This window comes from Arctopsyche grandis, chromosome 11 (genome assembly GCF_051622035.1).
Source record: "Arctopsyche grandis isolate Sample6627 chromosome 11, ASM5162203v2, whole genome shotgun sequence".
Taxonomy (NCBI): domain Eukaryota; kingdom Metazoa; phylum Arthropoda; class Insecta; order Trichoptera; family Hydropsychidae; genus Arctopsyche; species Arctopsyche grandis.
The window spans coordinates 25815950-25839623 of record NC_135365.1 but is presented as its reverse complement, the minus strand read 5'-3'; the positions used below and the strand labels follow the sequence as shown (position 1 = coordinate 25839623).

General features: G+C 36.3%; 1 protein-coding gene across 1 annotated transcript; it reads right to left on the bottom strand.

The window, feature by feature from the left end:
* Positions 1–23176, bottom strand: Ptp69D (Protein tyrosine phosphatase 69D). Its single transcript, XM_077441725.1, has 29 exons — positions 22846–23176; positions 21260–21398; positions 20931–21178; positions 20700–20846; positions 20487–20629; positions 19330–19552; positions 17634–17866; positions 17358–17555; positions 17096–17281; positions 16868–17022; positions 8812–8949; positions 8498–8728; positions 8340–8422; positions 6092–6742; positions 5901–6016; positions 5695–5819; positions 5432–5579; positions 5182–5358; positions 3588–3799; positions 3395–3504; positions 3184–3311; positions 2923–3108; positions 2690–2839; positions 2423–2597; positions 2234–2349; positions 2024–2155; positions 1799–1950; positions 1588–1723; positions 1–1508 (listed from the first exon to the last, which is right to left on the bottom strand). Exons 1-29 carry the CDS (start codon positions 22955–22957, stop codon positions 1437–1439), a joined length of 5022 nt encoding a protein of 1673 aa, XP_077297851.1. The 5' UTR covers positions 22958–23176; the 3' UTR covers positions 1–1436.
* Between the last annotated feature and the right edge of the window lie 498 nt (positions 23177–23674).

Sequence of the window (23674 nt, the reverse complement as noted above, 5' to 3'; positions counted from 1 at the left end):
CCCTTCCACCGTCAACGTAACATAATCAGATCATTGTTGTCGCATCATTTCAACATACGTACGTGTAAACGTCGACGTTGTTCTTTTTATTATTACTATTCCAAGTGTAAAAAATTATGAAACCGTCATAAGACTCGATACATGTATAATATAATGCGATGGCACCCAAATGCGGTAGAAAAGTGTGTTTTCCGACGAAAATTAACAGTATAAAAAATAAATAGATTTTTATAACAAATCTCACTATAAATATCCTCGATCGAAAATTACAAATCCTAAGAGACTCTCGATTGCTATTCAAAATATCACTCGTACACAACACTTCCTGATCGTATCCTAAATAAATGACGTAGATTTACAAGTAGATTCCTTGGGAATCGAATTATTGCAAATTATTAAATAAAAAATTAAGGTACAGTCGAGAATAGTCCCACAACGAATATGTTCGCTCATTCGTGAATCCGTTGTTTTAATATAATCCACAGACACACAAACTCTTCTCTAAATGTCGCAAACAAGCTCATTTCATATACTTGTTTATACAATATAAACCATACACACAATGAAACTCTTCGAAGCTTGAAACTTTTGCTTCCGTCTCTGGACGGAATTTTTTTTTGGTAGAGAATGAATTAAATTTAACCCTCATCAGTCCTGAGACACAACACTTATGTCATTCGTGTTCTTTCTGTTACGTAAAAAAAAATTAAATTCAAATGGAATTGTTCAAGTACATATATTACAAAGATGAGAGAAACTTCATCTGGATCAAAGTGCGTATACTAAAATAAAAAAAGATGAGAATTGAATCATTCTACTATACGAATATCACATTTCGATTATAGTTCTATTTAGCAATATTCGATTTTGAATGAAAATTGTGCCTAAATCTCACTCGTCTGTACGTACACCTTGTTTGAATTCCCACTCCGATGAGTTTCATTGCATTGATGAGATTAAGAATATGCTTCGATTCAGAGCAGAATTGAAAATATATCGTGAGACTATTCCCGAAACCTGTACACGAAATCAAAAATAAAACAAACATACAGAATATATTATCATTACGTTAAAACTTATCAAAAAGTAAAAAATGTGTGCTTTCGCAGGTATGTGCTGTTTGTTGTATGCGATGAAGTAATCAAAACAAAGCATGAACATATCGTCGTGAATAACCTCAATTAGATAGGTGGTATTGAACACACTTTTTAAGCCCGATATATTATAGTAAAATATGGCAATGAAAACATACATACAATATGCCTTTGATAAAAATCCCGATGAAAACGTGTCTCGTCATGCAACGATAATACTAAATGAAAATATGCGTTAGGATTTTCATAAAAATCGATAATCAATTTGCTGAAAAAGTGTTCATAATAATATACATACATATATAAATGTATTATAAAAGATCACACAAGTCTTTTTGACACTTAACTATCACTGAGCAAGTTATGCAACTCTGCATAGTTCACAATGGCCCGATGAAGAAACTCGTATTGCAACTGAAATCATACGAGAAAAATGAAAATTTGTATTTTTTACTACGTATTTTTTTACACATTGACTTGAAACAAGACTCACAAACGTGTCCAAACAACCCATCCTCTGACACCGGAGTTTCCTCGTCACTGTCGATACGTCGACCCGTTTTTCTGTGCGGAGTTGGATCGTTAGAATACTCAAAGCGACAAACATCGACGAGCGATCCGTACCTTGGCTGTGAAAAAAGCACACATTAATTTACACATTTAATTAATCAATCCCGTAGGATTTTGCAACATCGATTGCGTACCTGCAGTGAACTAAAATCGGCGTACTCGAAGACATGGTCACTCCACTCTGTCCGACCAGTTCTATCAACCCTCTGGTAACTTCTGGGACCTGTCCGCTGACGGTCGGCCAGCCGTGGTATTGCAGTTGAGTGACTCTAATTCTATCTTGATTCTAATGAATACAAATCGGCATTTAAGAAATACTGTAATAAATAGGACTGTCAAACTTGAATCTTGAAATATACCTTCGTATTGGTGACTTGAAACTCTCGTCTAGTATAATACGGACAGGATTCGCTAAGTAGGTAAGTGACGTTGATATGATCGTACTGGATTTCATCGTCGTCCCAATATCGAGGACACTTTCCTTCGCCCAACTGTTGGTTAAAAATAAAAATGCATTTTACTATAGATTCCGACTTTGACCCGTATGAAAACATCGCCGACTATCTCACCTCACTCAACATGACGATAGTGCTGATTTCGTGGTCTGAAACCATTCTCCAAAAGTCTGCTATCGTCGACGGTAATGGATCTTGTGCTATAATATACGACTCTGCATTATCGTATCCTACGAACGAAAGCAATATTATAATATACAGATCTACAGGAGGTAAATAAAACACACATCGACGTTTACCGACCTTCTATAAATGTTGCATTAATATAAGTAGAATTTTCTTTGGTGGCAATAGGAGCTAAAATGACTCGATTGTGATCATAAGGAACGACGTTTTCATTTCTATTTTTAGCCAAGTGTTCTGGAGATCTTCCCGCTGTGCAAGGCTTCGTTACTTCCAAAAACGGTTGCTTTATTTTCTGCAAAAACAATTATCAAAAATAAGACATCGATTGTCAACATTGTCAAGTTGTCGTGGAACTATGGTGACATGAAATAAACACAAAATAACCTCAAATTCTTCTTCCATCATACATGTATTGCTGTTTTCAGCAGTCTGTTTCAACAGATCGACGGCCGACTTGAGTCGTAAGGCTGGGATCTCCGTATCATCATACTGACCGAATTCGACCAAAGCTCGATATACAAAAATGTATTGTTTCTGAAATAAAAATAAATAAATCGTAAACTTTTACATACAGAATAGGATAAAATAAAAAGACAGGCAGTATGAAAATATCTTACTAGACTTTGAACCAAGAAATTCCTCTGTCGTCTCAAATCGCAGACCGTGTTGAATACGGCTACCTGATTTTCGGCGGCCAGCTGCTGCAGCAAGCAGTCGAGTGCAACCAGCGTGCCCGTGCGACCGACTCCTGCTGAACAATGGACTAATATCGGACATCCTGCCGTGCACGCCTCGTTCATCCTCTGTACAAATCGAAATGGGGGTTAAACCGATGATAAAACTGTACCCGCATTAATAAACACTCAGCAATACATTACCTTAATAAATTTAAGAATTGCATACGGATATTCGGGTGCTACGAAATCCTTCCACATCAAAAAGTGATACTGATGAACTATTCTTTCTTCGGATGTACCGCTCGCCGAGCCATTGCTGCATTCGCTCACTGAAAAGTGTACACAACAGTAAATTTTCCATATAAATATTTTAAATTATGAACATCCATAACGAATTGGGTTTAAAACACACCCCCATTCTTCTTAGTCACACCGTTCGCTTCAATGATTTGATTGTTGCTATTCGAATGTGAAAGTGGCTGTTTGCTTATTTTCAGTTCTCTTATAATATAATCGGAATATCTGAAAAAGATTGTATACAGAAAATATACCATGAGAATCACTTAAAGGTTAAAAAAAATTTATGTTAGTGAAACAAATATTACCTCTTTTCACTAATATGATGGACGTTTATATTATTGAACATTTTATCTTGCTGGTGTTGATCCGGCCAGTACTTTGAACACTTAACTTTAGAATACTCCTCCAGATTCGTCAACATGACGACTAACTCCAGATTGTACTCCCAAATCATTCGCCAAAAATCATCGACGGTGACATCGGTGGGACCTTGGGCGCATATGAATTTCTTCCGTTCCTAAAATTAAAAATATGTATGTTATACACATGTATTACACTTGCTATTGTAACATACGCCGCCGGTTAAGTGCAATCGGCATTATCAGGCGGCTTAAATGCCTTCGAGGGCAAAAATGGGGACCCTCGGATTAGGGCGAGTAGCATCTCCACTATTTCCCAGAATCCGGACGAGCGTTCTCACGGTGCGTGCCATGTGACCGGATGAGACGAAAACAATAGGTAAGCAAACGTGTCGAGGAAGATGCAGTGAGCGACTTGCCCTTTATGAGCAGGTACTTAGGCCATATCAAGGCATTTTGGACGGAGCATTGGCTGTGCGTGTATCTCCTTAATCACCCAATAAATGCTGTGAAGCGACTTTGGCCTTTTATTTGGATCCTCCACCCACCCCTACGAAACACTGGTCGTCAGAAGTGGGATCCAAGATGGGCCGAGGAACAAAGTCACCAGCGAAGGAAGAGAAGCTACTGTGAAGCCATCCTCGGGAGCTGTAGGAGAGAGTTCGAGCCATGGAGACACGAAACAAAAAAATGCAGTTTTCACTGCAACAGACTGCGTTGGCCGCCAAGAAGTCATCGGGATGGCGGAAGGAGGGTACGAAGCGGGTACATTCGTACAGTACATTGGTGACGACGATCCACGGGAAAGAATCATCGTCAGAGAAGGAGCTGAGATCAACTACAACTGAGATATGTCGATTACAAGCCACACTACTATTCCCTTCAACCGTTTGTTGATGGCAGATGTCAACAAACAGATGGCAGATGGAAAAATCTAATTAGAATCTAGATAAGACAGGACCACCTGTTGTCGAAGGTGTCATCTCGTAGGAGTCGGAAAGTACACGGATTGAAATGGATTTCAATCGGAACCATGCAGCGGCAGAGAGGCACATTTAGCAACTTGGCTAAATGTTGGTTGTTCGGTCAGTGAAGTCAGCCAAGTCACTTTTGGGAGGATAGAGGCAACACTTCAAAAGGGCATTGCAATGGATGCACGTTCTGGGTGGAACGTTGATCTGCAGCAGGATGCTGGGCCACATGACATAGGAAGACTGGGCCACCACAACAAATTTGGACGTTGGTGAAACGAGCGACGAAGATCAAACACGTGAGAGCATTTGAAACCGAAGAAACGCCAGATCGCGACTTTAACGAGACATAGCGGAACAATTGATAGACGTCAACATCGAAAAAATCTAGTTGGAAACTAGTGGGAAATAGCAGAGATGCTACTCGGCCTAATCCGAGGGTCTCCATTGTTGGCCTCGAAAGCACTTAAGCTGCCTGATAATTCCGATTGCACTTAACCGGCGGCGTATGTTACACTATTATAAAACTGTAACAATCGGATATATGCTACATATGTTAGCCAACATACCTTATATCCCATTACTATATTGGCATTGATATAATCACTACCAACGACGGAATCAATTTGAGTCAGTTTAACCCTCGTTTGATCGTAAGCTTTGATGTCCGGATAACGATTTTTACCCTGGTTCTCCTTAGCTTCCGAAGCATCCATAGTCCGATCGGGGAAGCAATCCGGCAAAATCTAAAATGGAATTAGTTAGCACCAAAATTGGACGGAAATACTTCATACAACATATGTAATTTTAGTAGTTTACTTCGAATTCTTGTTGAAAGCCATAGCCAGAATCGGCTTGTCGGTCTGTGTATGCTGCTAGAAGGTTTTCTTTAGATATGGGAGGCATATCAGGTGGACTATGCGAGACGAGTTGATGTCGACCACCCTTCAAACCTTGATAAATATTTCTGGAAGCGTCAGAATTTTGAATGCAATTCAATTAAACTGGCTGGGTATGTTTTAAGGCTGAATTCAAGGAAATTTATTTAAATAATCAGTGAGCTAAATTACTATTGCACTTACCGCAGTGTGTGTTGCAAAGTGTGCATTTCAACACCGTGCTGCCGTGCCTTTCTACAACTGTGACCGTGTACAGCGCAGAGTATGATGAATAATATTATGAGGATAATCAATACTCCGACAATTACCTGAAAGTTTAATATAAGTTAACACAATTTTATTTGAAATTATTTTTGCAAAAGCTAAGCATGTATAATATATAAACGTACCATAATAATCGTTTGTAAGAGATCATTATCTGAAGAAGCTGTTGCATTAGGTCCTGGTTTCAATACTGTGAAATAATCACTATACATAGGCATCATTTTCTCTTCTCCAGAATGAACTGAAACAATTAAACAAAATTAATAGTAGAAGGTTTTAAATGTTAAGGTAAGTTTTAAATATCAAAAAAAATTACCTAATAATTCAAGAAAACCGGTATAATTCGATTCAAGATCTAAATGTCCATCAAATATAGACAAGACGTCATCGTCAGTTTCTTGCGGCTTCTCATCAATTTTACTCCTATCGACAATTTCTTCCAAAAGTCCATTCTCGTTAGTCTTCAAAGTTGGCGTCCTCTCAAAATTAATCACATACTCATCAGGATTAGCGTTAGCCAAATCCATCATCTTGTTATCAAAATCATCATTCGGACTTCCGACTTGCCTCGAAACAATCTTGTGCCTTTGGAAATAATTGTAACTTTTATCCAAATCATCGCTCAATTGAAACGAGAACTCATCAACGTCTGATATGACGGTATCGTCCTCTTCGAGGTTCAAAAGATCAACATCCTTGACAGAGTCTTCCATGTCGACGTTATAATCGGACTTGTATGTATCGACATGTGGCTTATTCCTGTTCTGATGATATATCCGTTGATTGACGTAGAAGTCGTTGTCTAACGGGTAACGCTGATCGTCATCATTCAAGTTTGAATTGAAGTTTCTTACGGGATTGCCATAACTACTGAGGTTGTCGGAGAGTTTTGCGAGAGTTGGATCTTGACGTTTCATTTTTTTCTTCTTTTTAGCATGATGACTCTTCGGATCTTTTTCTGTAGAAGCTATAAAATAAATTCGGATGTGACCAACCCATGACTTTATCTATGTATGTATTTGAGGAATATAAGGTCCCAAAACAAAATTCGATATTGAACTGTACAGACACCTTCACACATACCGGCAACATTATCGAATACTAATAGCTATGACAGCATTTTCGATACAAATTGAGCGCAAATGTATGGAAACTTGCACAAGATAAAAGTTCTACTTCCAGTTATCGGATTTTGTTCAAATTTTTTTTATTACTTAAAATCACTATCAGTATTATACACATTAAATATCAAGAAAATGAAAACAATTTAAAAGGTCAAAATAAAATAATGAAATATTGTTTTAATAGTACTTCCGGTTTACGAATCAGCTCTAAGTTAGTACATAAAGAATACAAATATAAATTTTCGGCTTGATACGTTCAGAAGTGTGGACAGAATAGTGACATTTTTGACCTTTCTAAGAGGAAAAAATCCCACTTCCACAAAATATATACAAAATAATACATGCATTTTTTTGTGAAGAGCACACATGTTTAAGGGGTCGAAAAAAATAGTGGAAGAAAAATCGAACAAGAGTGAACTGCCACATCCGGTTGATGGATGCTTACCAAATTTTATACATACATAACTTAGTATTAAGCTTAACCGTTTGCCCGCGGCCATCTTCTATGGAAGCTTTGCGCGACAAGTCTGTAGCGCGGCTCTCTTCCATAGAATTTCTGAAGTTTGCACGAGATTTTGAGCCTTATATGCGCCTATTTGAACTGTTTTAAGGTTCAAAATTGGTTGAATATATTACTGAGAGTTGAATGCCATGTAGTCAATTTGCTTAAAATGAATATATACCAGTCAAAATTAGTTTTTTTTGTGGAACCATACTGAAACCTCGTTTATGTGACGTCACGTCTGTTGAACAATGGCGACGATACGTCTCAATTGTATGAAGAATGATTATTTGACAATTAAGCCAAAACTACGAGATATATTTACTAGAGTAAATATTAAAATCTGTAAAACTCGATTACCAAATTCGCGAAAAAGGTGCCGCGTGCAGGCCTTGTTCGCTATATTTATTGCCACGGGCAAAGGGTTACGCTTCTGGATACGAAATTTCAGTGCAATAAATTAAAAGGTTTCTGAGAAAAACATAAAAAGCCTCGATTCTCTAGAGTAAAAGTACTACTTCCAGTTCAGGTAAAAATATTAGGGTATAAAATTTATAATTTCTATTACATGTAAAAAAATTTCAGTCTGATTCGGTTAGCGGTTTGGGAGATAATTGAATTCAAAAACATAAAAAAGAGGACACCTGTAAGGGGAGGTACCGTTTCTAGTCAACTTAAAAATTTAATTATAATAATTCTATTCAATTATTTAAAAAGTGTTACACAGACACACACACACATTTTTTCTAGATCATGAAAACATGACCAGTGATCGATTCTGAGTTCGAATCAGTCAAAATCTCGAGTTCGAATTTTCGCACGATCACAAAACTTTCATCTATTGTTACTACGTACATAGATAAAGTAAAAAACCACACCATATCACCGGCTGCTTTAAATTATGTGAATACGTATATAATGAATAATAAAAATAATACTTTTATCTGCATCCTCGTTGCGTTCGGACACTTCTTCAACCGCAGTAGTGACATCCGATTCCTTATCAAGCAATTTACTCATACTAAAAATAAATAATAAATTCATTACTAAAATATATTAAATAGTATATGAATTAATTCCATAGTAAAATTCATACACTGTGATGGATTCGGTTTGAATGTTGATCGGCTGCACTGAAGTCGGTGCATTTTCAACCTCTACAATGGCTGGCTGAAGGGTAGTCGTTATCGGAGCAACGGTAGTAGTTATCGGTGGTACTTTACGAGACATGATGCTGGCACAGAGAGAGCATTGCCTCATAGAATCAGGACTAACACTTCCGTAGGTTGAACCGTCACCGAGTATAACATCAGATTCCAAAGTTTTGCTGAAGAAAAAATAAATAAATACATACGTACACACATACAATTTACAATACAAAGATCACTTTGAACAGCTAAAAATGAAAACCTTGTAAATATTTCGGCAATGTAAGCACCAGCACTTTGCTTCCCATTGTGCACCTTTTTGTACGAAGATATGAACAAATGTTCCGGTGAAGGCATGTCGTTCAGTCTCTGTTGATTTTTCATACGCACTATGAATATTCTGAAAGGAAACAACATTATTTTTAAGAAATTTATAATACCAATAGAAGTGGCTTTAGGTGTTTTTTTGTTGTCAAGTGACATTGTGTCCACGGACAGATCTAAATAATTTTAGCATCAGTCGTATTTGACGCTTGGTGCTCGACGTATGTCCGATAAAAACTTCTCTGTTTGTTTATATTACTCGCAAGATGGGCGAGTGCATCGGTAAAAATTGCACAATACATTCAAAAACACACAATAAAAAACATGGGAGACATTTTTATTTAAGTAAATTGATCCGATTGTATTCCGTGCGATGTAGCGTATTTATAGAGACGTACCGCGTAAAATTGACAACAATTATTTATTCGTAAGGGCCCCTCTATTCTTATTACATCTTTCTGGATGTAACCGTCAGCAGCAGTTAGACCTGTACTCCGAGCGGTCGGTCGTCAAACCACCGCATGTATCACTGTAATAAACAACTTGACTGAAAACGCACTTGTTTGGTCTTCACCTCGCCCGCCACATTCCAACCATGGTCCTGAACAGCGTCATCTGCCAGGATTATTACCACATTTATATATAATTGAAAAAAAAATTGGCTTTCTTTGAACTCATAAAGCATTTTATATTCAACTTCATTTTTATTCTACTCTAAGTAACAATACCGACTATAAAATATTATGATTTAAGAGGAACGCAGGAAGTCGACTGTCAAATATCAACGATTCACGAATAAAACTCGTCTAACAATAACCTGTCGTCGGTACAAATGGTTACTTGGAATTGTATTTTAATAAAATATGTTGAAACGTGACGTCAACCGAAATATTGTAAGTATTGAATATTGAAAATTTGGGGGACGCGACAATTGGTGCAAGGCCAAAATGTTCAACGACAAAATGTACCCGAAAATTAGTGCACTGACAAAATGTACCCGCGACAAAATGTACCCGCGACAAAATGTTCAAAAATGTTCAAAATGTTCAAAAATCCTAAATTATCCTATTTTAATGGCAAAAGTAACTTTTTATTGTATTATATTTATCGATGTATATGGTACTTTTTATCGTATAGATCGCGGATGTTATTAAATTATTATAAATTAAAGGTGTTCTCAACCGTACCAACATATACTTATTTAAATTGAACAATTACATTTTAAGCGAATGTCATTGTGACTCATTGAATATCATTTTAAGATGTCATTGAATTAGTATAAATGTCAGGGGTTCTCAACCGTATCCAATATTTACGTATTTAAATTGAAAAAAAAAAACTTTCCGAGCGTATGAACTGCAGATTACATTGCATTAGTTTATATGGCAGGGCTTCTCAACCGTCTCCAAAATTTACTTTATTTCAAATGAATAATTTACTTTTTATCGTACACATCGCGGGCGTTATTAAATTAGTATAAATGACAGGGGTTCTCAACCGTATCCAATATTTACGTATTTAAATTGAAAAAAAAAAACTTTCCGAGCGTATGAACTCCAGATTACATTGCATTAGTTTATATGGCAGGGCTTCTCAACCGTCTCCAAAATTTTCTTTATTTCAAATGAATAATTTAGTTTTTAAGCGTATGTCATTGAATTAGTTTAACACCGAAGACCTCTGTGAGGGACAGTACATATAAGATAATTATAAATTTTAGAGTTAAGTAATTTTAAAATTAGCTTGATAGCTAAGATAATATATAAATAAATAAACGTTGATCGCCACGTTTTATTTTGATAAAACAGTTCCCAGCCAGCGGTCACGTGTACTTCGAGTTTTAACATTGAATGTGACCTTTACGGCGTCTCTAAATCAAATTCACATAATTTTTTTCCAAAATTTTGTTTAAAAATGCAATTATTTTATTTCTTCTGCAAATAAGTCTTCTAGTGTACATTCGCAAGCTATATGTAAAATGAAAGTTTTTTTTAAACTTAATATTTCATTATACAATTATAAGGCAAGAATATCAAATATTAATTTAGATAAATTTAATGTATTATTTTACAATCAAGTCTCGAATTACGACTATTAGGATTTATGATGGAGAGATTTTACTTAGTGTTTAACAAAAAACAAATGTATGAATCCGACATTGTATTGGAGAAAAAAGGAGGTATGTAAAAAAGGCAGACATTAGAAATTTACAATAGTCAACCTTTTTTTTTTGGGCAAAGGGTTCCTTAATCCCCAGCTAAAATTATTTTTACATACCTCCTTTATGTTTCACATTAATATTGCATCATTTACAACTAACTATTATGCGTAAGAGTTGCATACAAAATTTCATTTTGACATGTAAAAGACACACGATTGATGTAAAATGCAATTAAAATGTAAATGTAAAAAAAAATCACGCGCGTTGAATATAGATGGCAAAACAATAATATATTTTGAAATTAGTTCTATGATTGACAGATGAATTGTCTACACAAATGGACGAAAATATGTAAAAAGACAAATGGGTTATAAAATTTTACTACCCTCATGTTAGAGGCTATTGAATGCATTTTTTTCTTTGCGTAAAACCCTAGGACAATAGGCAAATGGTGGGTTCGAAATCTCTTCAATGTCCTCTTCAACTTCGGTTTGTAGCATTAGAATAATAATTTTTAGCTATTCACAGTTGATAAGCTCGATCACATTTATTATAGAAAAATATACATATATCTATGTAATAAATTTATAATTTCTCTGGTATTATAAAGTTCTAATAAGGTTATCAAGTTAACAATACTTGTTCACCATCCCACCGCAAAATGCCTATGTTGAACGTGTGTTCTCATTAATTACATAAAGCTCACTGAACAGATGAGCGCAATTCGCATTATATTGACACAGTGAAAAGCGTGTTATAAAAAAGTGTATGTATTATAAAATGTCGTGCATTGAACTATATAATTATATAAAAGGGGAAAAAGAGCTGCTCCAAAAAACGAAAACATGAAGTCGCCCAATTCAAAGAAGAGTAAAGGCGAGAGAAGAACGTATGAATTAAAATGTTAAGGTAAGGTTCTATTTGGTTTTATTAAATTGAATCGCCTATTAATCTATATTGTTTGATTTTAGATTTGGTACAGATGCATTGTTTTAAAAGATTGCACAATTTTTTATAACAAAGCTATGAATTTCGAGTGTATAAAGCTATGAAAGCTATGAGTGTTTTTTTTTTTTGGGGGGGGAAGTCCCCTTCAGTGGTCGGACAATTATGGCAACCCTAAGATACGTACGTACATAAAAAGTAGTAATTAGTCACAGTCAATATTGTGTGCACTACAGCCCTTTACGCAAAAAACAGCTTTGTCTGTTTATTTATGAATGGCATATGTCGTTTCAAATGAGTATTTATTTCTTAAACTTACCCGGAAATATTGCAGCTGTTGGTTGTAACTTTCTCGAAAACAACAAAGAGTCAAGTTTTATTGTTATTGTTAAGAAATATTTTGTTGTTATTGTTTTATTGTTATGAGAGATGTTACAGATCGACGAACTCGTAAATAGCTTCACAGTAAAGCCTAATTTAACTAAAGCCAAACTTATAAATTTAAGTTATGTTTAGCGTTCATTATTTCAATTATAGATTCATTTTTAAAACCTAAAAAAAAAAAACAATAAGAAGGATATCTATTTTTCATTTTGTCAAAAATCTTGGTTATTATTGTAGATTATCTACGAGGGAAAAAATAATAAAATAGCGCAACTCGTAGGCGCGCGCGATATTTGCCAAAAATGGGCTCGATCGGCCTTAAAGTGAAATAATAATTATATTATAATTTCTCTAGTTAGTAAAATTATTTATAATTTATTTATTTCTTTATACAGATGCAGGATATGACATTTGAAAGGACGCAAAAGAATGGAGTTTTATTAATATGCGATGGATTCTGCTACACGCGTCATCGATCGGGTATAGATACTGAAACGGAGTATTGGGTTTGCGAAAACCGAAAAATATGCAATGGACGTGCAATCACAAAATCTAACAGACGCGAGTTTCGGCAAACTAAGGAGCACAGCCACTTGCCCGATAGGCTAAGGCGTGAGATACGCCAAATTCAAGGCTTTATGCAGCAAGCGGCATCGAACGCTATCGGTGCCAGCACCACCACTAGCATAGTGCAAAGATCGTTAATGGCAGCGACTGATGTAGCCAAGGCAAGATTGCCTTCGATAAATCATTTGAAGAGAAATGTACAAAGGCAGAGGAATAAAGCACAAGTACCACTTCCTCTGCCAATAACAAGGAGCGACATAGATGTACCTACAGAGTATCAAATAACAGGTAGCACAACTACACCGGAGCAATTTTTATTTTGGGATTCAGGCTCTGGTTCTGAAGAAAGAATTTTAATGTTCACAACGAGAAAGAATTTAGAATTTTTAAAAAGTTGCCAGAGCATACTAATGGACGGTACATTCAAAACTGCTCCACCACTATTCACGCAGCTATATTCTATACATGGCACGCGACTGGAGGGCACTGACCAAAAGCCGGGGAAGGCGGTTCCCTTAATATTTTGTCTGCTTCCAGATAAAAGTGGAACCACATACAATAGACTCTTTAGTCAATTAAAAATGTATATTCAAGATTGGGAACCTAATAGGGTAATGATGGATTTCGAGAGGGCAGCCATCAATGCCGTTCAAAACCAATGGCCAAATGCGCAAGTAACGGGTTGCTTTTTCCATCTGTCCCAAAGTATCTATAGAAAAATCCAGGAATTGGGATTAACGGAATTTTATGATAATCAGGAAAATGCAATTAAATTTAAAATGGTGTTGGCTTTAGCATTCGTTCCTCCAGAAAATGTAGTCGAAAGCTGGGAGGAACTCCTCCAAATTCTCAACCCTTGGCTATTGGAACAAGAGCGAGAAATCCAACAAAAGGTCGATGATTTCCTCATTTATTTTGAGGTAAATTATATTGGGAAAATCATAGCGAATGTAAGGCGTGAACCTCGGGTAGCTTCCATAGACATATGGAATGTTCGAGACCGAATAATACATAATTATGGAAAAACAGATAACGAAGTGGAAGGCTTCCATATGAAAGTTGGCTATACAATTGGAGCCCAATTTCCAAACCTCTGGAAATTTTTGAAAGCCCTTCAAGGTCTCCAAGCCGAGACCGAGAAGTTAGTAGAAGAACTAAACTCCGGAGTTATGGGAAGACAACAGCGGCCGAAATACGTACAATTGGCAGAGAGGATAAAAAACGTCACAGCCAATTGGGCTAATCGACAAAGTTTGGAGACATACCTAAGAGGAATATCGTATAATTTTTAAACACGTTAGTTTTTATTCTAAAATATTATTTCGTTAAAATTTTGTATATAAAATAATATATAACATTCATTTTCAGGTGCGTACACAGGATATTTTTCTCGCAGCAGTCAAGTCAAGGGCGAACAGGGTTCTAGTTTATATATCTAGTCACATACTTACGTATATTATATTTAGTTATTAATTTTAAATCCTTGTATTTTAAAACTAAACTAAACTTATTTAATATGAAAAATATTAAATTCCTTTTAATGTACATATGTATGTATGTATCTACATTATTTAAATACTGTCATACCATTTTTTAATCTTACTAATTATGGATTTTTTAATATTATATACAATATTTTTATTTCCTTTTAGTACATTTTTTGTATCTTTTTTTTATAAAAGCTTCCTCTTATTATCGATATTCTATCAAATGCACAACTTTTTGCTTATTTATTTCTTATTATTTAAGAATGTATAAATTAAGTCATAATATACTCAAATTTTTTAAATGACATCAATATTTTTTATGCAGCGGTAGCTGTTGATAAGCAATTATATTATAACTAAATTTGTCACTGATGTTAGGTATTTTAAATTTTTAATTTAACAATTATTGTTTTAATCTGAAAATTGATAAATTTTGTGTTTTAATGTTTTAAATTTAATGACATGTGCATTTCAACAGTTCGAACTATGATGATTCCATTATTTGAGAGCAGATCACTTTTAATCTTACAATTAATGATGTATTATTTTAATTGAATATTGTTTATTTATTAAAATAAATATTATTACAAAATTAAGTAATAAATTTAAAAATGATTTTAAAAATACATGTCAAATGATGATCTTTTTTCTTTATCTATTTTGTATGCTCATATTATGTTTAAATGATTTTTGTTTTGTTTTCAACTGAATACAACTTATTTCATATGAAGAAAAGATTTGTAATTTTGGCTTTTATTTATTTATTTTCATTATAAGATTTTATATTACGGTTGAGATGCCCTGCCATATAAACGTATGCAATGTAATCTGCAGTTCATACGCTCAGAAAGTTTTTTTTTTCAATTTAAATAAGAAAATATTGGATACGGTTGAGAACCCCTGTCATTTATACTAATTTAATAACGCCCGCGATGTGTACGATAAAAAGTAAATTATTCATTTGAAATAAAGTAAATTTTGGAGACGGTTGAGAAGCCCTGCCATATAAACTAATGCAATGTAATCTGGAGTTCATACGCTCGGAAAGTTTTTTTTTTCAATTTAAATACGTAAATATTGGATACGGTTGAGAACCCCTGTCATTTATACTAATTTAATAACGCCCGCGATGTGTACGATAAAAAGTAAATTATTCATTTGAAATAAAGAAAATTTTGGAGACGGTTGAGAAGCCCTGCCATATAAACTAATGCAATGTAATCTGCAGTTCACACGCTCAGAAAGTTTTTTTTTTTCAATTTAAATAAGAAAATATTGGATACGGTTGAACATTTTGTCGCTTAAACATTTTGTCGCGGGTACATTTTGTCGCGGGTACATTTTGTCAGTGCACTAATTTTCGGGTACATTTTGTCGTTGAACATTTTGGACTTGCACCAATTGTCGTGTAACCACTTGGAATTGTATTTTAATAAAATATGTTGAAACGTGACGTCAACCGAAATATTGTAAGTATTGAATATTGAAAATTTGTAATCGATTCTTCCATATCGATTGATTACAAATGATTTTTTGTTGCTCAGTGTTATCAATATTAAAATTTATTTTATTTTATTATTTAATATAAATTAAAAATTAACTGGTCTAATACTGTATGATTTTTTTCGTGGGGGGGGGTGTCTCGGTTTGACTTGCAATAAATCTGAGGCAATTTTATCCATGAGGCAAACGTTACTAGTGTTTTTCAATAGTTCTTACAGTAAAATTTTCAAATCTAATCCTGATGCTGTTCATCCAGTTCATCCAACAAAAATTCTAATTTATTTCATAAACGCATATCATTATCGTCTACAGCCGTTCGCCATCCACTATTGGATGAAAGCCTCTTCAACACTCTTTCAATCGTCTCTGTTTTGCGCAACTCTCATCCATCTCACTCCACAAATTTTCATAATTTCTTCTACCCATCTTCCCTGAGGTCTTCCTTTTACCCTTTTGCATTCTCTCGGGTACTATTCCAGCATTTCTTTTGTCCACCATTCGTCCATTCTTCTAGCCACGTGGCCCGCCCATTGCCATTTCAATCTCTTCACTCTATCCATTATATCCACAAACCTTGTCATACTTCTCACCCACATATTCCGTTCCCTATTTTTCCTCGTTATGCCAAGCATACAGCGTCCATACTTCTTTGGGTAGCAACTTGGCTTTCAATGTCCAAGTTTCACATCCATACGTCATCACTGGCAAAACACATTAGTCGAAGATCTTTTTCTTCAGGCAAAGTGGCATTTTTGATTTAAAAACCGCATCCATTCGTCCAAATGCACTCCATCTTAATTTCATACGACTCTTTATTTATTCTTCTTTACTACCAGACATGTCGATTATTTTACCTAAATATAAATAATTATATACTACTTATAGTGGTTTACCATCTAATGAAACAGTATTCAAGCAACGACACCCAAAATGAAGCAATAAATTACCTATAGCAGCATATGGCACCGTTTCTTTCCGTGACTCGGGGAATATTAAGTCTAAACAACCAACGACCGTCACCTTCGCGAACCTTAGTCCACCGAATACCTTGCAAGGAGTCTCGCGGAGGCGTGGACGGCGGTGTGGTGCAATACTCGATCCTCTGTAAACACGCACATTTATAAAAATTAAAAGGAAAAGAAAGATTCTCGTCCGCAGGCAGAGAAGATACCGACCGGTTCACCCGATTTTCTCGTTCTCGTCACACCGCTGACTTTAATTGTGAAGTTGGTATTCGACGGCATTGTATCGAAGCGAGCCTTTTTATCGGTGGGGTTCATATGCTTCGTCTTTGGTCCCCACGTAGTCATTTCAATTTTACCGTCGCCGTTAACGAAGGATGCGTTGCCGGTCAATTCCACCTATCGATTGTAAAATGTGTCATCAATATTATATCACAGTGTGTCTTCGGAACACGAACAAGATGAACCGACTTACAATGTATCTGGAAATCACTCCGTTGATTACTTCGGGCGGCTCCCAAGTGAGCGATATATAATTGTTACCGCTGATATTATCAGTCTTGCAAGAAATGTGCGTGATGATAGGTGGTCCAGCCTGGCCGTCCATGGTGGAACCGTTGACCGCCGCAGACCATTCTCCGCACTCTCTCGTAAACTCGGAACAAGCTCGAACCTACAAATGACACAAAATACGATGAGTGCGGACAATACGAACGACCGACGGGTGCAAAAATTGACAGCGTTGACTCACTGTGAATATGTAAAGCGTGGCCGGTTTCAACTTATCAAACATGTAAGGATGATTTCTTGAGTCTCCGGAATGTATAGCTTCCTTCTCGGTACCGATGGAACTGTTATTCTCCTTGGCTCGAATTTCGTAATAGTGAACATATTCCGATAGCGGTTCTGGTGGCGGATTCCACCCAATGGTCAAAGACGTCGCCGTGAATCCTTTGACGGAGACTATGGGTACGAAGGTCGGATCTGAAACGATGTGAACATAATTTAAATGTAGCGCTCTTCCACTGGCAAAACAAGGGGGGGGGGGGGGATATTAATGCCCCGGGCATACCAGCTTTGGTAAAATATATTCTTAAAGCTTTTACTTATTGCCATGTCATATTTCGTAGTAATTTAGGTTCACTTTGATAATTACAAGTGACAAAATCTGCCAAAAAACGTAAGTTTATGAGTGTTCTTCGTAATCCGTCTGTCAAAGTCTTTCTAGGCTTTGCATTGAAAGCAATAATGTGATGCCCGATTTCAGCCCGACTGAAAGCGGAGGTTGCATTTAACCCTTTGCCTGTTGATGACTTCTATAGGAGTCATGCGTAAAATGCAAATAGGGAGTTACATACATATACATATATATATATATATATATATATATATATATATATATATATATATATATATATATATATATATATATATATATATATATATATATATATATATATATATATATATATATATATATATATATACAAATATACCAGGAAGGATTAACAGGTAAGCCCCAAATGCGCCTTCCTGGTCCACATAATTATTACATAGATACATGTAAATCTAAACAATATCTGACATATATGGTCAGATATTACAAACATCGTATGAACACGATAAATAATGATGAATAACCTTCATGTGACAATACGAATTTTTATTCGATAAACAACCACAGAGACATCTATGGCGAGCAATATGGCAAAACCTAAGATATAACAATAACTAAAGGTTTGCAACAGAAAATTGGGATGGGAAGGAAGGAAACGCCAATTTTTACAGGAACCGTTTCAATGAAAATCAGAAAAATTGGCAACTCCTGATAAGAAACGATCGACCTCGACAAACCAAGGTCTGGCCAACAACGAGACTTAGTGGGACTCGAACCCGTAACATCAGGTACGAAATAATTCAACATTCACCACTAGACCACGCTGCTGGTTGGTAAACAAAATACAATAGTAATAGTAAACAAAATACTTCAAGCGTGATTCACTATTTAAAATAATACTTCAGGTGTCGTCAATTGACATATTTGGTCACTTGAATAAATCTTACAATATCCAAGATCGAAAACGATTCACGATTTTGCTGAAAAGTACCACGGGACAAGGATTAAGTTCCGTGATTATTCCGCAAAAAGAGACCTCGCGCAAGTCACTAAAATCTCGATCACGGAACATCTGGCACCCATTAACTCCATCAAGCGAAATATTTTAATAAGAAATTCCTATTCGGCTGGTAACATTTTTTTTAGGGAGAGCTATGATATGTGCATATAAAGCCCAATTTTCCGGCGTCACTTGGAACCCAATACTTGGAACTAGACCCATTTTAAAAACAATCCAAGTTACTTAGAGATAGTATACCAAATTTGGTATTTATGCACATATAAATTGAAGACTGTAGATTTACATATGAAACAGACAAACATTCAATACCTTCTTCCAATGTTGTGATCCAATGAGTGTCTTCGTACATAGCCAGTCCTTCCAAATTCTCCGCACCCAATTTAACTTTGTACGATGTGGACGGTTCTAGTCGTTGCATTACGAAAGAAACATTTTCAAGTTTGACAGGATCTGAATAATAAGTCCATTCTCCCGAGCCGTTCTTGAAATGTTGCAGTTTATACGACACTATCGGACTATTGCCGTCGTTAATCTGCAGCAAATTGAAACGAAATCAGTAAAAAAAATACACCGTAAGTGATGAAAATAGCACTAGAAATTAGTCGATTTATACTAAGTTTGACCCACTGAATTCAAATATGACATTGATTTATGTCGGTTCGCTCTATTTTATGAGAGCGTTTAAAAATATGCGCAATCTTCACAGTTTTTTGGCTTTTTCAGTCTTTAACTCAAAATCTAGTATTGCTGTGCAAAACGCGAGTATTAAAATCAATAGTCAGATGGTTTTTCCTATTGGTTGTGATTTTTTATTGCTTTAAAATACGTATAATTAATTTTCTAGCGAATTTTAATAGTCTTTTTTTACAAACCTCCTTTACGTTTCACTTACGTTTATTTTGCATATTTTTTTCCCTTGATGTTATGAGTTTATTTCGCCAATTTTTCACTTAACCACGTTTATAAGGATTGGTTTTTTATCTCAATGTTTATTTTTTCAATCCAAACGTACTATTTCGAGCGGTAAATGATTTTAAAATGAGTTGTTCATGACTGTATGTGAGATGAAGAACGGAGATTCCTACCAGCACATCTTTCGGACTCATGAAAGATGAATATAAAATATTGAGATAATAAATAAATCGTTTAGATATAAAAAAAAATATCGAGATAAAAAACCAGTCCTTGTAAACGCAGTGAAATATACAACTGGCCGAATTAATGCTTAATAGCAAAAAGTTCGCTAGATAGTTAATTACAAGTATTTCCAATTAATAAAAAATCAAAATCATTAGAAAAAACATCCGACTAATGATTCCAATACTCACTTTTTGCCACAATGAAAGACTGCAAAAGCTAAAAAATTGCGCATATATCTCATTAACTAGAAGAATTAAACAAAAATCATTGCCACATTCGAATTCAGTGGGTCAAAATTTAGTAACGATTGATTATGTGAAGCTCACCGTCCAATTGAGAAATATTCTGGTGGCGCCGATGGCTTTTATAAAATCCAAATTAATCTGAGGCTTATCTAGTACTAGCAGGGTCACATTAGACAAAACCATCTGCTTCGTGGAAGAGTCTCTAGCGCCACAAACGTACGTCCCTGTAATAATTACACGATAATTAAACACCAATCACAAAAACACGGCAAAGAAACGTGAAAATGTATTAACCGTTCTGTTTTTTTCCAACGTTGGCAAACTTAAACGTGCCGTTCATGTGAGTTTCGTTGATTTTAGCCGACTGGATATTATCTACGGGCAGCTTTTCCAAAGACGTATTGACATAAACACGCCACTTAACTTCGGTCAGATTGAAACCTAAAACAAATAGTTGTATTAAGTAAATCGTTCACTCGATCGGATCATACATATTACACTGAAGCATGTGCATAAGCGACGAACCTTCAAATAAGCACGACAAGGTAGCAGGACTTCCGATTTTAGCACGAACTGGACTCTGGCTTTGTTCCACGAGCTTGACCGGAAACGACAAGTTCAACAAGGCAGTTCTTTCGCTCTCCAAATTGTCTATCAAATGGCAACTGTATATCCCGTGGTCCTCCGTTTTGGAATCTGCGATGATCAGAGACTCGCGTTGATAATACAACATGGTGCTGTCTAGTGTGCTTCTTTCATTTTCGATTTTGTATCTTAAAAGTGAATAATAAACGGCGTGATTAAAGTAAACGAGGACATGTAAGTCAAAATGGTGACTATCGTAGAAAGCTTACTTTGTGTCGTTGGTGGTGAGAGGCATCTTCTTGAAGTTCCAACTGACGCTGGTGTCAGCGGGTGTAAAAATACAGGTAATGTTGGAAGCTTGTCCTATTTTTCCATGGGCTGTGACCCTCACAACTTCCGATCCGCCGTCTTTTGAATAAAAAAAAAAAATGCATTAATATCTTAAACTATATAAAACGCTTTAACTATTAAGAGTATTCGTTCTTCTTTGAACCTGGATTCTTCGACTATTGTATACAGTTATACAATATGGTTACAATTAGAGCTTGGTTATTCGAATATTAACCCTTTGAATGCTGACCAGCACCGATCGGTGTTTTACCAACAAGTCCACGGGCCTGAAAAACGCCGATAGGCGTTGTATTTTGAGCATGTACAAAGTAAACAGGAATACTAGGCGATAAGCCTTTTCAGGTAGCATTGAAAAAAAAAAATACATTGAACATGGGTCGGGTAATCCGTGTCAATGTTTATAAACACTGGTTTATACCGGAATTTCTGAATTTATAACCATAGCAGAATTAATCGATTGAAATCCTGAGTATTTTATATATTGTGGCTTGGTATTTAGATTGTGAGCATTACATTTTTTAACAACAATGAAGAAGATGGAACTAGTTTTGGAAAAATACATTCATTAATAGACTGTGTTTATTTTATATTGTTGCAAGATATATTAGACAGTCTAAACACACCTTTACAAAACTCGAAATCTTCAGTGGTAGTTATACAGGGTTTGTTTGGATTAGTTACAATTTTTATACCTGCTTTCTATTGGATTTCAAAATAATTCTAGTCGGAAATGTTGGCGAAATTTTCAGCGTGGCGGGCTTTCAATAGATAAGTTCGTCAGCACTCGAAGGGTTAAATCAAATTGTAAATACTAAGTGCATTGCTGATGTCTTCAAAATGTGTCTAGTTTGTAACTTTTGATCGGCAGGTAAACGGAAGATCCAAGTTTTACTTATGAAATGTTCAATCTGTTAAAAATCATTGCCTCGTCGTATACGTTTTGCGCAACGCGATAGCAAACTTACTAAATTGGACAGTAATATTAGAGCGGTTAGATTTTATGGTTTTGCTTTAATATTCAGAATAAGGTTCGTTACGTAAAACAAGAAGTAGGTATATGAGCCAAATGTCAAATTGGAATAAATTTACGGGTGTCATTTGTAGGTGTTTTGTCGAAACTGCAACTAAAATTCGGTGTTGTAGTGGAATTTGGCGGCTTCCAACGAACAATGCAATCACAACTAGCTTCGATATAGCTATACATGTATATACATATTCGCATCTGTCATCCGTATCACAGAACAATGCAATGGTATTGCGGAACAATGCAAGAAGTGCGAGCGACGAGGAAAAAATGCGCGAAAATCGAGCGTACGAACAATGCCTATAAGTTTTGCGGTGGTATAAGAAAAACATGTTATTGTGATGGGACAGATTTGCGGTCGAAATAATCTGAGGTCGAGTCGCGAATTGTTTTCAGTGAGGGCGGGAGGGGGCGCACGGGGGCGGAGCGCCCGAGAGCATCGAGACGGGGGTGGGGGTAGGGGTAGGGGGTGAGGGTTACCCGAGCTGGAGCTGGAGCTGGAGCTGGAGGGGGCGGCTGCGACGGCGGTGGCGGCGGCGGCGGCCAGGGCGAGGACAGCGGCCAGCGGCGGCCACGACGGTTGTCGGCGCATGGCGAATGCCACGGGGGGCGCGGGCCGGGGCGGAGGCGCCGAATCCGCTCAGCTGGACTCGAGTTTGGGGGCGCGGGCGCGGGCGGGGGCGAAGCCCTGCGACGGCCGCTGGCGCACCGGACGGCGGCTGCAGCTGACGGCGCTGGCGCCGGCCGCGCCTCTGTCTCATTCGCCCAACGCCCATACCCACCTTCTACGCTCGCTGTTATACCGCGCAGTGCATCCACCATTCTACCGGCGAATACATACAAGAGTACGATAGCAATGGCGTCTCCGAGCGCTATCACTGCGACTATACGTCGAATTTATTTTTTCTTGTGCTAGCGACACAAGCGTTAATTTATATTGCGCATTTTGTTCAATCGAACGGGACATATTTTCAATCACTCAAAATTGAATTATTAATTATAATAAAAATTTATTCTTCACCGAATTGTGTGTTTTCATCGTTTCGGTGATTACTAGTCAAATTATAAAACGAGAAATAGGAATAAATTAATTATAGGTACAGTTAAGAAAGTTAAAACTGCAGGAGGTGTTTTTCACAGAGATGTTCAAATGTATAATGCCCTTCCTGAAGGCATTAGAAGTTCTAATAACATTGCTGCTTTCTTGAAGGGTGTTAATGGATACCTTTGTGGAAGATGATTTATAATTTTTTTGTTATTATTTTGTGTTATATATGTGGCGGCTCGCTATACGACATGGTCGAGTTTG